Consider the following 15,139-nt stretch of genomic DNA (forward strand, 5'->3'; position numbering starts at 1 on the left):
ATCCTGGTGACTCCATTACGATAGAATGAGGGGAAAGCTGCACAAGTTAGGGGAAATAAGTTGAAGTTGGTATTCTGCCTTATCAAACAGTAGACCACAATTAGGAGATGGGTGGTGTTGGTAACGTGGTGGTCGCCAATCTGAACCGGGCAAAATTAAGCAATCTTGAGCAGAGGAAACATGACATTTTTATCTTGTACCTGACCATTAAAAATAGAGAAAGAAGAAAATGTATGCTTAATTATGCTTCAAAGACATCAGTAGCTCATTGCATTTGTGAGTTCTAGTCCCAGTTCCGTGCACTGTTTTTTTTGTTTCTTCACCTCTGATGAAATTGGATTGGCGCAGCTCTCTTATACACCACTCTTCAAGGCCACTTCTTGTTGGTTCTGTGTTTCATCAATTGCCTGGAATTCATCTGTTTGGTTTTCTGGCTTCTCATCATGCACCAAATGAACCATTTCCCGAGATCTACTGGCTTCTCCATTCAATCCACCCTTGTTTGTCTCATTCATGCCTCCTTTGCCATTGTTGATAATAAGTTTTTGCTTCTGCCCACATCTAATGGAAAGGGAAAAAACATGGGATGTCAAAGCACACAATCACATAAAAAAGTGAAGTAAAACTCACCGATTCTATCTGGGGTTAATCAGAGCTTTAAAACATAAGAAATGTCCAGCATCCTGCCCTCACTTTGGTCAACAAGATGCCCATGGGAAACCTGCAAGTATTTAATCTCGTGATATTCGAAGAAAAACTATGTTTTCAGTTAGGATGCCATCTTGATTTATAGCTTCCAGACTGAACCATTTTAAAGGAAATGTTATCTGCATTTGATCATGGCTGGTCTGTGCTTGTCTGCTTCTTTCCAGACAAAGGAAGAAAACAGCAGCTATGAAAGGTCAGAGACTATCATTAATTAGTCAACGTTTATGTCCACACTTAGATCCATGCATCAACTTACAAACAAGCAGGAAATACTTCTGAAAAGTACCTTGTGTGTGGTAGATAAGATTTTAAAAAATGAACTAATGTGATTTTGATAGGACTGGAATGCAGATTGCAACCAAGGTATGATTCTCAGGCCACTGTCGGTGGAGAGCTGTACGATATCCATGACTCAAAATGGGTTAACAGTATAGGATCATCTACAGTTACAGGCAGGTGGGTACTTTGCTGCATGCAAAGAAGCCCACAAAAGTTGCCATTTTTACTATCGTGCTGAGAGCTGGGAGGAGGAGGAGGAGGTGGAGGGGCTCCATCTCTCCTCTAACCTACTGCATTTCTATGCTGGGCCCAGAAGAGAGGGCTTCCTTACTTTGGCAGCCCACTTGCTTTCTGTGCTTGTTGCATAGGACAAAAGGAGAGCTCCATCTAGCCTGCCTGCTCTCTCAGTGGCCACCTAGATGCCTATGGGATGCCCACATGCAGGACAGAGCATCCTTTAGAAAAATACTTATATAGTGCAATTTCATGTCAAAGAAAAAAATATTAAAAATACATAGTTGACAACTTCTATCTCTCTCTCTCTCTCTCTCTCTCTCTCTCTCTCTCTCTCTCATATCTATCTAGCTATCCATCCACACACCCACTATAAAAACAAGAAAAATTTAAACTTACTGATCACCAGCTAACTATTACAGTTGCAAGGTTAAAAGATATTCAGATGCATAAAGACGTTCCTTCATTACTTACTTATTTAAATATTTACCAGCCACACTTTTGTATAAATGCACTATTGTGTGCCTTGATGTGTGCTTTTCAATGGACATCTCTTGAAAGAAGGAGCTGCTTTCTCCTTTGTATTATTTAAAGATGTCAGATCTTGGATCTTGGAATTTCCCAGCAACAAGACTAAAAGAAAGTTCTGGCACTAAGCAGTGGAAATTTACAAAAGCCATTCCTTACCTCCTTCGACTGTTCACAGCAATGCAAACACCAAGTATCAATGCCAGTGCCAAGAGAGAAGCAACTACAATAAGCCAATCTGTGGGTGGAAGTTCGAGGGAGGGGGAAAAAACATGGAAACTTTTACTGGCTAGTCATCTGGATAGAGAGTTGACACAGTAGTTGACATAGTATCATTAATAATCCCACTTTACTTCCTCAAAGGACCCATGCTTATTGTTTTCTTTCAATGTATGAAGCAACAGAGTGAGGTTTCCTCTCAGAGTGAGGTTTCCTCCCCTGCATGCCCATATAAATGGCAAAAAAATAACTGTATGGAGAACATTTTGTGAGAAGTGGGAAGCATACAGAAACCTGATCATAACAGCTGGTACACAGCACTGCTGTGACTGAGAAAATGGCTGCTGGCTGTTTCCAGGTTCTTCCTTCATTACGCTAAGACTTCTCCACAAGGCTGTGTATCCATATACAGTGGTACCTCGACTTACCAACGACTCGAGAACCGAATTTTTCAACTTGCGATTTTTTCGACATCCGAATGGAAACCGCAGCGGTTTTAGATAGGGTTTTTTCGACTTGCGAATTTTTAGATGGGGTTGCTTCGACTTACGAATTTTCCCGTTTCCAATGCATTCCTATGGGAAATCGCGTTTCCAATGGCGCTTTTTGACTTACGAAGTTTTCGACCTACGAAGGTGCCTTCGGAACGGATTAAATCCGTAAGTCGAAGCACCACTGTAACAAGGCTGCATGAAGGAAATACTTGCAAGGAACTAGCATGGTGCTGCAATATTATTTTTAAAGGTGGGTTCAGCCAGGTGCCTGTCCTATACCCCCCCCCATCTCTGACCCAGATGAGTTAGCAAAAACATTGGTGCTGAAAAGAAACAATAGTAGCTGCTGATTCCTGCTTCCTCACGGGGGTCTGTCTGTCAGTGCAACCAGCAACAATGACACTGAGGGAGACCAGTGAGAGCGACTTGCCCCTGGGCTCCCCAAGAACTGATAACTAAGTGCCTATTTCCTGCTACACTGGCCTTGCAAATACATGACAAGAATGAAGCCACTTTATAATGAATCTAGTGGCCTATGTAGCCAAGTGTTTCCCTTGTCTGCCTGGTAGAAGATCCTGAAATGTAAGGTGACGGTCTTCCCGAGACTCACCGTCAATGAACCTTTAACTTACTTTCTCTGTGATTTACCCTAAGAACTTCTACATGCAAAGCATCTAGAGCTGTGGTTCCCGAAGTGGGGCACACACCCCGCACGGGGGCAATTTGAGAACGAGTTATTAACAGTTAATGGCCTTTTAGGCTTCCTCCCCGTGAATAGGAGTTCACTTTTTAAATAAGAAGAATTATAGGTCACCGGGGGAGGGGGGGAATCAGGATTTTAGAGATGCTTAGGAGGGGCATGGCCAAAAAAAGATTGATCTAGAGGCTCCCCACTTCCAGTGGTGGCAGTGAGAGGAGCAATCACAAACCAATAGGACTTTATAATAGACTTAAATGGCAAAAGTCAAGACACCAACCTGGTATGTCAGACATTCGTGGCTGGCTTTTTGGTGATTCCCCTGTCTGGTCAATGTGTGTCCCTCTTCCGGACCCCTTCTTCGGGTCATTTGGGTTAACACCTAGATAAAAAAAATAAACAAACACGCATTACTCACAAAACATTAGAGCTGTGTTATATAAATCTGGAGCCCTCGAGTTTTCACAGATAAAAAAAATAAAATACATGATATTGTCATAACACGGCCCTATTCCTTGACTTAAGAATGGTAAAGTACAGCAGTGCTTAAGCTCCATATAAACCAGTTTCCTTGGAGCTTTCATTTGGGTTTCTCCCTATCACACCTTGTTTGCCAACCATTTCAAAAAGCCTTCGTTTGTAAAATACAGTGGTACGAGATGAATGCCTCACGCATCGAAACACTCACAAAACAAAAGCGCGATGTTTTCGGCGCTTCGCAAGACGAAGTTTTCTATGGCGGTGCTTCGCAAGACAAAGTTTTTCGGCGGTTTTTTTATTTGTTTGTTTTTGCCGCAGCAAACCACACTTTGCAAGACGAAATTCTCGCTAGACAAAGCGACTCGCGGAACGAATTACTTTCGTCTTGCGAGGCACCACTGTATTGGCAGGCTATGCTAAGGGAAGGGAAAAGGGGGAATCCATTACTCTATGGAAATTGACATCAGTTTTCCAAGCCATGATAAAATGCTTTCTTCTTTTAAAGTTCCAGCTAGTGGTATATTTATTTTTTCTTTTAGCCCTGAATTTTGAGTTCTTCTGTGAAGTGTATCCCTGTAGCAATCAGGGTGAAACTGCCTTTCCATAACACCACATACACTTATCAAATGCATGCAAATGCCGTAGACGTTAGCTAATATCGCTATGTGTAATTGTTTGTAGTGATACTTATAGAAAAATGTATTAATCTGTTACTAATTTGAAAATAGTTCCCATAAGTGAGAATAGGGAGAAAAATCAACTAATCTCCAAAACAGGAGTGACAGAAAGATTGTTGAGAAACGATCACACACCTTCCTTCGACTAGTGCAAAAGTATTCGTTAAAATCACAGTTTGATCATGCATCTTTGCAAGAAGCCATGAAATAAACAGAATGTAATCACAGTAAGATTTCCATCTAAAAGCTACTTGTTTACACACCACATTCCCCCAGGATTTTGATGTATGGAAAAAGTAAAGGTTAGTTGAAGTTCCTGGAATTTATAACTCTTACTGGCAGTAGGAGATGATGGATGTCTGTCAGAACCACTGTCAATTTCAGGAAAAACTCCAGGTAATACATAATCTTGAGTGCCATTTACAACAGGCTCATCTTCAGTGCTCCATTCAGGACGCAATCCATGTAACTGTGGATCTTGTGTTGATTCTTCAGTTTCGGCTCCATCCTTTGAGACTACTGCTGTTGTAATGATGGTTGAATTAACTATTAACTATCAATTAACCTTGAATTTTGCAGAATTAAAACTGTTTTGTTTTGTTTACAAAATTCCTACTATACTGAAAGTTTAAAAAGAGCAAAAATAGGGAAGGCACATATTGGTTGCAATGTTTCTGATCTGCTCTTTAAACCTTCCAGTAGTAATGGACAGAGAATCAAGTGAGCAACAGCCAGAAGCAGCTCAGATCAAAGCAGCATTGTATCCGAGGACCATTTGGCAAAAGATGCCACATTAGAGTGTGGAAATATTGCCTAATAATAAAATTCATGCATGGCTCCTGCTAACAAGCCCATTAACCCACACCATGCTTGGGAAGTAATGTGTTGTCATTTCCTTCCTTTTTTCAAAACTTAAACAAACCCACTGACTCAAGTTCAGTCCGATTTTTATCTCTACTGAGATGAATATTCAATAAATGTGAAGCACACCAGTAGTTTGGAAAGCCCAAGTATATGCCAGGAACAACAAAGTGAACCGAATAATCAATATACCAGTTCTTACTACTGATATTAAGAGATGCTCTAATTGCCTACCTAAAAAGAAACACTAGCCACTGATACTAGGAAGGAAACAGTACACCAAAAACTTCAACACATTGCCATCTTTAAACAAGCATCCTGCAAAATCTTACATCTTGGCATTAATACTGACATAAAGACAGTATATAAAGACATCACGTAGGGGATGTAACAACAGACAGTATAGATGCATTTTGAAAAGGATCATTAGCTTCACGATAGCAAAATGACATAATTGAAACAATAAATGCAAATATTTGCAGAACGGAACAGAGAAATCATTACCTAAATTGTTTTAGAAAATCATTCCCCTGTACATATAATACATACACACACACACACACACACCCCGCAAAAAAATAACATATGTAACAGGAATAGTTGGGAAATCGTCAATTTTATCACAACTCAAAATGTAATACTCCTTCGACAAGTTTATGTTGTGTAAACCTGCAGTGCCTGGCAAACAGACAAGTACTTCTCACAATCTTGGTGGCTATCAAAATGGTCATGGCTATCACAATCACATATGCTCCCTAGCCACAATTAAAGAATACTGTATTAAGTAGGGAATTTTGACAGGGAATTTTCAAAACTGAAGTTCAAAGATATGGAAATGTCATTAGGCTGCAACTACTTACAACTGATTTTATGACATTATTTTATGAGTTGATCTTCACATGCTACAGTCCCCAAGTAGCAACTTCAACACATTCCTTTTTACCAATAAGGGTCCTGGCCAAGGTAACAATTTAGTTTCTGTTCCTCGGCCTGTCAAATGGCATACCTTATATAAGTTCAGGATACCTGCAATTTAATTTTCTGTGTCTATTTTAAAATGGACACGAAAATTTACAACACGAGATTATCTCACCTAAGATAGACTAGACAGGGTTAAAAAGAATCCCACCACCATTCTACTGGATACCTGTATGATCAGTATTATTTTTTTGACTTATTCCTCTTCGAGGAACAATTCCAGGAACTAAGACATCTGCTGTTGATTTCGTCGTGTATTTGTCTTCATGACCCCATTGCCTCACTGGTTCTGGGGTTGAATCTTCTTTGGCCACATCTATGGCAATGGTAAATGAATTGAGATTGTAAAAATGGCAAAACTATTAACTGCTTTTCACTCTGATCCACTGACTTCTTACTCTACCAGCAGAATATTTCTATCCAAACAACATACTGGGATGCCAGATTTGCTACAATTCAGAAATTCCAAAAGACTTTGACAGTGATCTGGCTTCCCCCTTGGTTTTATTTTCACCTGACATCACCAGTTGACACTGACAGTTGATTAGGCATGCAGGAAATTTCATAAACTTCACATTTGTGTTATATACTTTTGATGGAAGGGAAAACTATTCATGAGCTACACCCAAGTACTTGTCAGTTGTGGATGAGAGCCCACAATCTTCAACCTTCTGCTCTCTACTCACCACTTGCTTTCTCACACACTCATTTCAACTTTTCTACAGGTTTTAACTTGGGCTAATTTTATTATAAATCATGTCATAATTAAATGATCATAACAGCAAACACCATTATTTGACTCTGGGTGATTGGCATATGCAAATAATAATCATAATGAATGAGATATAAATAATTAAAATGTGAGACTCAATTTCAGAACCATATCTGTATATCTTGTTTGATTATGTTCTACAAGCTCTACACATGATCAGAAAATTATAGGCTGCTTTCAACTCCCAGAGGCTAGATCTAACATTCAAAAGTTAAAATCAGAGGATTTCCTAGGGCGTGAGACATCGATCCCAAAGCATCAGTCCCTCTCAAATTGCCCGAAAACAGCGACCTTATGTTAAAATGAACAAATAATATTTTCAGGTTAGAATGCCAACCTGAAAATCTAGACATTAAACAACATTTCCATTTGGTGTAAATTTGGTGTAAATTTGGTGTAAATTTGGTGTACAGATTTAAAGAATGATAAATACTTTGTTTCAAAAGCAGTGCTTCATTTCATGCATCATGATGAAATGAATAGATTATTCAGTGCAATACCTGTTTGTTTGCTTTCACTATCTGAATCAACTCCCATCGGTATACCATCTCTAGAAGTATTTGTGGGATATATTTCTTCAGCATCCCAGCCTGGCTGATGAATGGGAGGTAATGGTTGTTGAGTTGAGTCTTCATGATCGTTGTGTATGACAGCTGTTTGGTGAATCAATGATGAACTTAGGTTTGGTCGTATTAAAATACAAAATGATGGCTTTTGCAAGCCACTCCCCTCCCAATAACTCACTGCGCAATGTTCTCAGCTTTACTCATATTTACATGCAATTACATTTCTTGTGCACCTGACATGTTCAACTATATTTACTGACTGAAAGTAAGAATCCAGTTGCGAGCAATGTGATTCCCACACCATCACCAATCACTACATAATTAAGAATGGATGCTTGTACCTATATGTGGAGTTTCATTTTCATGCACATAGTCAACTGAAGAAATAATTCCAGGTACAAAATAATCTGTTGACCTGCTTGAAGAATTTCTATGTTCATTGTTCTGGCTAGGATGTGCTTCTTGAGTAGAATCTTCATGGTCACTACCACCATTGGAGACCACAGCTGTCACAATATAGTTAGATCATTCATTCATTCATTCATTTCAATGCTTATGTGATCTATTATTAAATTGTTTACTGAGAGGCACATTACCTGGCCTTCTACTACACATGGATTAAAGTTACAAGAAAGGAGATTCCAGCTAAACATTAGGAAGAACCTTCTGACAATAGGAGTAGCCTAACATTGGAACGGACTCCCTTAGTAGGTGAGGGCCTCTCCTTCACTGGAGAGTGAAGCAGAGATTAGATGGCCAACTGTCGTGGAAACTTTTGTTGAGATTCCTGTGTTGCAGGGGCTTGGATCAGATGGCCTTTGGGGGTCCCCTCTAACTCTATAATTCTATGGTTATGTAGTGGGTGGCTTCTTTCTGAATAATGCATACATTTGCCCATCAGCATCCCTAAAGGGCATATTGATGGCGGAATTTCCTTCAAAATATTTCAACAAAACAGACTGGTTTAACAAAAAAAAATTGTATCACTACAAGACTATTCATGCACATTTTTATTTTGCTTTTGTAACTTGGAGGTATAATGCCAAGTAGCCCTTCAGCCCTAGATTTATTTGTATTTTACCTGTCCTTACCACTCCACCACTAAATTGCTCCATTCATCTGTGGAACTGATGCTAAGTCAGGTCACTGTCATCCCTGGAAGTTGCAGCTATGGCATTTTATTTCTGTACTTTCTGCATTTATATAGCTACCGCATAACAGTGACTCACAAAAAAAAAAAAACACACCACCTGGATTTAAAGGCTAAGTATGGAGAGTCATCTCCCGTAATTACTGACTGCTTTTAAGTGGGTTATGAATACCATTACAGTATTCTGTTGCAAATGAATGGAACTTTATTATCAACTGACAGAGAGAATGAGAGGAGTCGGGATAGCTCTTCAAATGGAGTATGGTGATAATGTGGCACATTTGAAAAACAATACAAATAACTGCAAATTTATTAAAGTTCTATTTTCTGGGAGGTACCTGTATGATGTGTCTCCTTTTCATGCTTTCCTTCACTTGAAAGAATAATTATAGGTGGGATATTATCCATAGTTGTGTTTGTGGTATCTTCATCTTCACTTTCCCACCCAGGATGCATTGCATGCCACTGTGGTTTTTGTGTGGTGTCTTCCTGCTTGCCATTATCACTGGAGGCAACAGCTGTTGCAATGATGGTTTGAATATTTTTCAAATGTTACATAGGTATCGTTCTTTTCATCAATTCTTACTAAGTGCTATGTGTCGTTGAACTGAATCAATATCCTATCAGGTTTTTAATTATGATTACGTTTAGTCTGATGGCATTTACTTACTATGATTTACAGTTCAAGTACCTTTCATCCAACACCAGAAGAATTAAAAGCCATTAGAATTCCCGTACTGGGAAGACACCTAAGGAGATGTTTCCATTTCAAAACTGCTTCAACTTGGAAGAGTTATTTCAGGCAGGAGATAATCCCAAAATCAATTTTCAGTAGCTACCAATATAATGACTGCAAAGCAGCAAACAAATTTTGCATACTTTTTTCATCACACCATGCTTCGTATGTTTAGTGAAAGTCCATTTATTTAAATGGAGTCAGGATTAAATCTTTACATAGCTTGAGATAGTTCCTAACTTATCTAGAGAGATTACAGTGGAACCTCGGTTTACAACTACCTCTGCTTATGAACACCTCTGTTTACGAACGCCGCGGACCCAGAAGTGTTTACATCTGGGTTCCACAGCGTTGGATGCGCAGATCGTGCATGCGCAGAAGCGATCTGCGCTGTGCGTGCACAAAAGCACTCCATCGGCACTTCGCGCACGCACAAAAGCGTGCCTTCGTGGAGCGAATGCCTCCGTTTACGAACGCCTCCATGGAACGGATTGCATTCGTAAACCGAGGTTCCACTGTACTGAAAAAAAGAAGTAAAATGTTTTTATTACTTTTCCAGTCAATACCTGTATCTGAACGTTCATTTTCATGCTCACTTTCAGCTGCATGAAGAATTCCAGGCAGCAAATGATTTCCAGATGTGTTTGTGAGATGTTTTTCTTCATTATCCTGTCCAGAATGTTCACTGTGCAACATTGTATCCCGACCGGCATCTTCATAGTCAGTGCTATCACTGGAGACTACTGCTGTTACAAAGATGGCTGGGTCAGTTTTGAATTCTCTGCTTTCACATGTGCTTCACTAAACGCAATTCTACTTAGCCCTAACATGGAAAGTGGAAATCAGTAACCACCTTAGCCATTTTAGATGAGACAGAACTATAGCTCTATCCAAAGTGTATTCTGTGGCTATAAAATCTACATGAAAAACTGTATCTAATTTAGCCGAAAGATTTAATGATAATGAATCATTGTACCTGTATGTGCCATTTCCTTTTCACTCTCTTTTTATTCTGAGGAATGATTCTAGGTGGTTAATTAATTTTAGATACATTTGCAAGGTATTTATTGTCACTGTCCCAGCCAAGATCATATACAACCATCTCTGCTTCATGAATCTTTTGAAGCCTCTTGTCTGGGAAAGCAAATCTTTCTGCCATAGGACTCATTTTGCCAGACTCTGGAGTATTTATAAAGAGGAATCTTTGTAGTTCATTCCAACAGCTGTTATAATAATGTCTGAATCTGTTTTAAAAACAACGAATGATAGCAAATGGTAGCCTTATAAAGACTAGACCCATTAAAATCAATGGACTGGAATAATTTAAATCCATGAATTTCAGTGGGTCAGCCCTTGATTTAGTTAGACAATACCCTATGTTAGGAGTCTCCTCCTCATAATTATTTGAGGCCCAACTTATCTAGCTTTACAGGCACTATCAGAATTTCAGGTGAAGTCAATTAAAATATTAAGTTAAGCAGTATTAATTATTAGGTTAAGACTGAACTCCATATGCATTGTCAAATTACGGTAATAAATTCCATCTGGGGAAACAATAACCTCCAATCCAACATGCCACATTTCTCAAATTCTTTTCCCAAAGAAGTATGCATGGCTTCATCTTTAAGCAGACTTCAACCCAAGAAGACTTCAAAAAAGTTTCTGTTTTGTTTAGAAATTTGCTGATGTGCTATGCAAGCTTGCTACTATTTTCTTGTGGGTTTGGGGTTTTCTAAATTGTTTTTAAATTATTGTTTGATCTTGAGTTTACATATTTGTCAGCCATCTTGTGGAAGTTTTCTTTTTCTTTTTATGTTCTGAAAGGCGACTATACATTTATTAAATGAATTTAAAAGTATAGAAACGTTTAACAATGCAGAATTTTCTTTTTTCTTCCTAGTACCCGAATGAGATATTTCCAAATCCTCTTCATGCTTGTTTATGCTTGAAATGAGACCAGGCATAATTCCATTTCTAGATGTATTTGTAGGATATCTGTTTTCATTGCTCCCACCAGGATGGAACTCATTAATCAATATACCGTGATTATCAGTCTTCACGGTTAATCTCACCCGTGGAGACCACAACTGTTACAATGATGACTGAATCAATCACAATTTCACTATCACACCCATGTTATGTAGATTAAATAATTTTCTTAAGATGTATCAGTAGTCAAGGCTGCAATCCTGATTCATGCTGACTTCATAGGAGTCAGGATTACACCCTTCGTAGGAAATAATAATTAATGATTGGGGCTGAATAGAACTTTTCTGAGATATACCTGTATAAATGGATTCATTTTTTTGCTCATTTTCACTTGGATGAATAATTTCAGGCAGTGTCTCTTTGCTAGATGAGTTTGTGGGGTATCTTTCTCCATTGGACCATTCAGGATATATGCCATGAGATGGTGGGCCTTGAGTGGATTCTTCAACTTTCATCCCATCATCTGCTTTTGTGGTGAAGTATTTTGTTAATTTAATATATGCAGAACCACTGTCTATTGTACATGCATCTTGCAGTTCAATTTGAATCCAACTACATTGGGGGCACTCAAGGTAAAAGGGTGCCTTTTAGGCAATTGTTTATCTGCCACAAAGTCAAGATTCTCTACTACCACTTTTAGTATAAGCACTTTTCAATTAAAAAAATAACCAGTTCATATTTCAGTTAATTCATTTTAGTTAAATCCTTTGAAACAATATCTTATCTATTATGTAAATGTGAAGCAAGCATTTTGTATTTCACAGCTATAAAATGATTTTGGTTTTAGTGAAACGGTATGAAGACGACATATTTTGTTCATTTCTTATTTGCAGACAGCTTGGTTTCTAAAAAAAAATGATTGCATTTTGACTTCCTCACAGACACATGCTGTTCATGGCACAACTACCAAGTATCTGTAAAAACGAATTTGTTCTTTCAATGTTGTGACGGTAAAGCAGGCAACAGAAATACAAATTAGTAAATACTGTAGATAATTTTGGTGATGTGGAGTATTTTCTACTTGAAGAAACGCTAAAACAACAGTAACAGGCCGCATCTACACAACAGAGACCCAAGCAAAATAATTGTGTGCAAAGCACTATGACACTAATATTCTTGGTGTCAGAGATTGAATTATATTGGGGTGGTGGTGTCAAGATGAAATAAAATTAATATGATATGAAGCCCTGCTTAGATGATGAAAGGTGACTTATCTGTTTAAATGGAATAGTGGCTCTTCTCAAAGCTACCTCTTTTTAATACTTACCGGTAGGTGCCTCTGATGCAAAAGAACATAGGTCCACCATTCTTAACACTGACTGAGGTAGCAGGACAGAGAAATGTGTGTAGGAGCCTGCAGAAGGGATGGCGCCATTTGGAGGTTGGGCCTCCATGGACTGGTGGTAATGCCATCCATTATTGGGAATGCTAACAATCCATTATTGATGAAAGGTTTTGTCAGACTTATCTTAGTGCCCTAATACTGGAATACTAGGAATTCACTTTAAAGGGTAGCAAGAAGGCCAAAATATATGTGAGATGCAGGTCTGTGAATGTAGCTGCCATGTAAGGGGCAGGTGAACTGGATCAGAACCATGACATAGGAAGGGCTGCTGCTTTCCTCCTGTGCAATTACCACAATAAAAATTGTTTCCGTTTCTGAAGCCATGTTTCACCCCAAATGGAGAAGTATTAGAGCACAGTTCTAAGAAAGGCTGGACTTCTTGCTGAGACATAAAAGCCTTCCTATTCGCTGACATAAAAGAGAAATAGAACTGAACATAAGAAGATTACATTAACATCCAGCAGGCAGTACCTGTCTGAGAATGTTCATTGTCACGATCCTTCTCACTTTGAGGAATAAGTGTTTCTAGGACACCAATGATCGTTCTGTTTGTGGCAGAACCACTTCTCCGCCCAGGTTTGCCCACTGTTGATAACTGATCTTGATGTGATTCTTCATGTCCAGCACTTTCATTGAAGGCTAGAACTATTGTAGCAATGATAAATAATGCAGGAATCAGTAACTCAATATTTTGGATTTCCTTGTGTTTAGTAGATAGTGAGTGACTCAACAAGTTCTGTGTGTGAACTCCAATGGAAACAGACTTCCCCAATTGTTTCACCATAGGATGGAAACCTTATTTATGCATGTAGAATCGCCACCTCAACAGAAGTTAATAGGGAAGCCCATTCTGCCTGTCAGAACTCTCACCTCAACAAGGAGTCACTGTACTGATGTGGTTATTTGAATCAGTATAGTGTAGTTCAAACCTTCCATGGCTTGACTCAGTGGCAGAGAATCTGCTTTGCATGCAGAAGGCCCCGGGTTCAATCTCTAGCATCTCCACATAGGAAAGACTCTGTCTGAAACCTGGTAGAGCTGCTGCTAGTCAGTGCAGACTGTCCATCTTGAGCTAGATGGACCAGTGGCGTGACACACTATAAGGCAGCTTCCCATGTTTGAGATGGTATGCTAATCACTAGTTGGTGCAAGAAGAGGTATAATTTTATCATTTTATATAATTTTTCTTTTTATGTGGAAATGGATAGAATGACTAATGCACAAACCAATTAGGCCAAAATGTTTGGATGAAAATTCAGTCTTTTTACAGAATCAGCTACTTCCAACGAGTTCAGTAGGCTTACATCAGCTTAAACCCAGATTCTGCGATTTGCATACTGTAGCAATAAGTCTGACAGGTCTGCATCGCCACAACAGAGATAGAACACCGATGACTTCAGAATAACCATACAGCAAAGTGGTCTTGATTTATACCTCTGTGTTCTCACACACGGCACATCCTTAATATTCAGTCAAACCACTGGCCCATCAAGCCCAGTACAGTCTACTTTTAGATATTTATACAGGCTTACTAGCAAATGGTATGAACATAAATTTGATCTGTATGACATATTTGGGGTACGTTTGACACTGATAATAGATTGTACCTATCTATTTAAAATGTAACTAAAAATAATGGGGAAAGAATGGCTACGAAAAGCAAAACTGTCAACAGTTTGGAACTCACATCTCTAATATATGGAAGAATAACTAAAGGAAACTCACGACAGTCCCCCCCCCCATCCCTGTGACTAAAAGTTCTATTTTTAAGTAAGGTTGAACAACATTTGTCCAGAAACCTGGATCAGGAAATGAAACCAAACAATCCAAATGAAAATCTAATTCTACAGTTCACTATTGGTTCTGATACCTGTGTGGTGGGAAGATCCTTCCTCCATAGTTCTTTCTCTTTCACTTGATGGAACAAGCGCTGGATGCAATACGTCTGAAGCCGTGGTTGTGGGTAATGTGTCTTCAGTTTCTAATCCAGAGAGAGCACCATCTAGTGGATTCTGAGTTGAGTCTTCCTGCTTGAAGAAATCATCACTGGAGGACCCAGCTGTTATGATGATGTTTTGAATCAGTTGCAGTGTTATGCTTGCTGAACAACCATCCAGATTGTTCACTTTATCTTGTTAAACTAGACATGGCTTGCTTTTTCAATTATGTGCATAAGCAAGAGGAGGAGAAAAGTAGATAATTTTTCTGGAAAGTATTGTTGAATTCACAGCCACCCATTGTCATCACCTCAATTATCAGTAGTTGCTGATTTTCCAGACAGTGCCCCAGAGACCAGTAGGAATAGCGGAAAGGAGTGTAACAGTATTAAAGGCAGAAAAGATGTGACAACAGCTTGCACCTTTAACTGATCTATCAAAGGTCTTTGATAGATGAAAGGCTTTGTGCCATCTGAAATCACAGCACCA

General features: G+C 38.9%; 1 protein-coding gene across 13 annotated transcripts in view; it reads right to left on the reverse strand.

The window, feature by feature from the left end:
• Positions 1-237: 237 nt before the first annotated feature.
• Positions 238-15,139, reverse strand: part of CD44 (CD44 molecule (Indian blood group)) — a 73,018-nt gene continuing 58,116 nt past the window's right edge. For 7 of the 13 annotated variants that reach the window (XM_060274846.1, XM_035116329.2, XM_035116355.2 and 4 more), the window contains 12 exons: positions 14,584-14,772; positions 13,185-13,358; positions 11,664-11,834; positions 9,946-10,125; positions 8,982-9,161; positions 7,835-7,999; positions 7,428-7,580; positions 6,325-6,471; positions 4,653-4,838; positions 3,440-3,541; positions 1,909-1,987; positions 238-561 (listed from right to left, as the gene is read on the reverse strand). In XM_060274846.1, coding sequence (XP_060130829.1) covers positions 354-561; positions 1,909-1,987; positions 3,440-3,541; positions 4,653-4,838; positions 6,325-6,471; positions 7,428-7,580; positions 7,835-7,999; positions 8,982-9,161; positions 9,946-10,125; positions 11,664-11,834; positions 13,185-13,358; positions 14,584-14,772 — 1,934 coding nt within the window. In that variant the 3' untranslated portion in view covers positions 238-353. The remainder of the gene's footprint in view (positions 562-1,908; positions 1,988-3,439; positions 3,542-4,652; positions 4,839-6,324; positions 6,472-7,427; positions 7,581-7,834; positions 8,000-8,981; positions 9,162-9,945; positions 10,126-11,663; positions 11,835-13,184; positions 13,359-14,583; positions 14,773-15,139) is intronic. The other 6 variants (XM_060274844.1, XM_060274841.1, XM_060274835.1 and 3 more) reach the window with 6 other exon arrangements.

This window comes from Zootoca vivipara, chromosome 1, assembly GCF_963506605.1.
Source record: "Zootoca vivipara chromosome 1, rZooViv1.1, whole genome shotgun sequence".
Taxonomy (NCBI): Eukaryota; Metazoa; Chordata; class Lepidosauria; order Squamata; family Lacertidae; genus Zootoca; species Zootoca vivipara.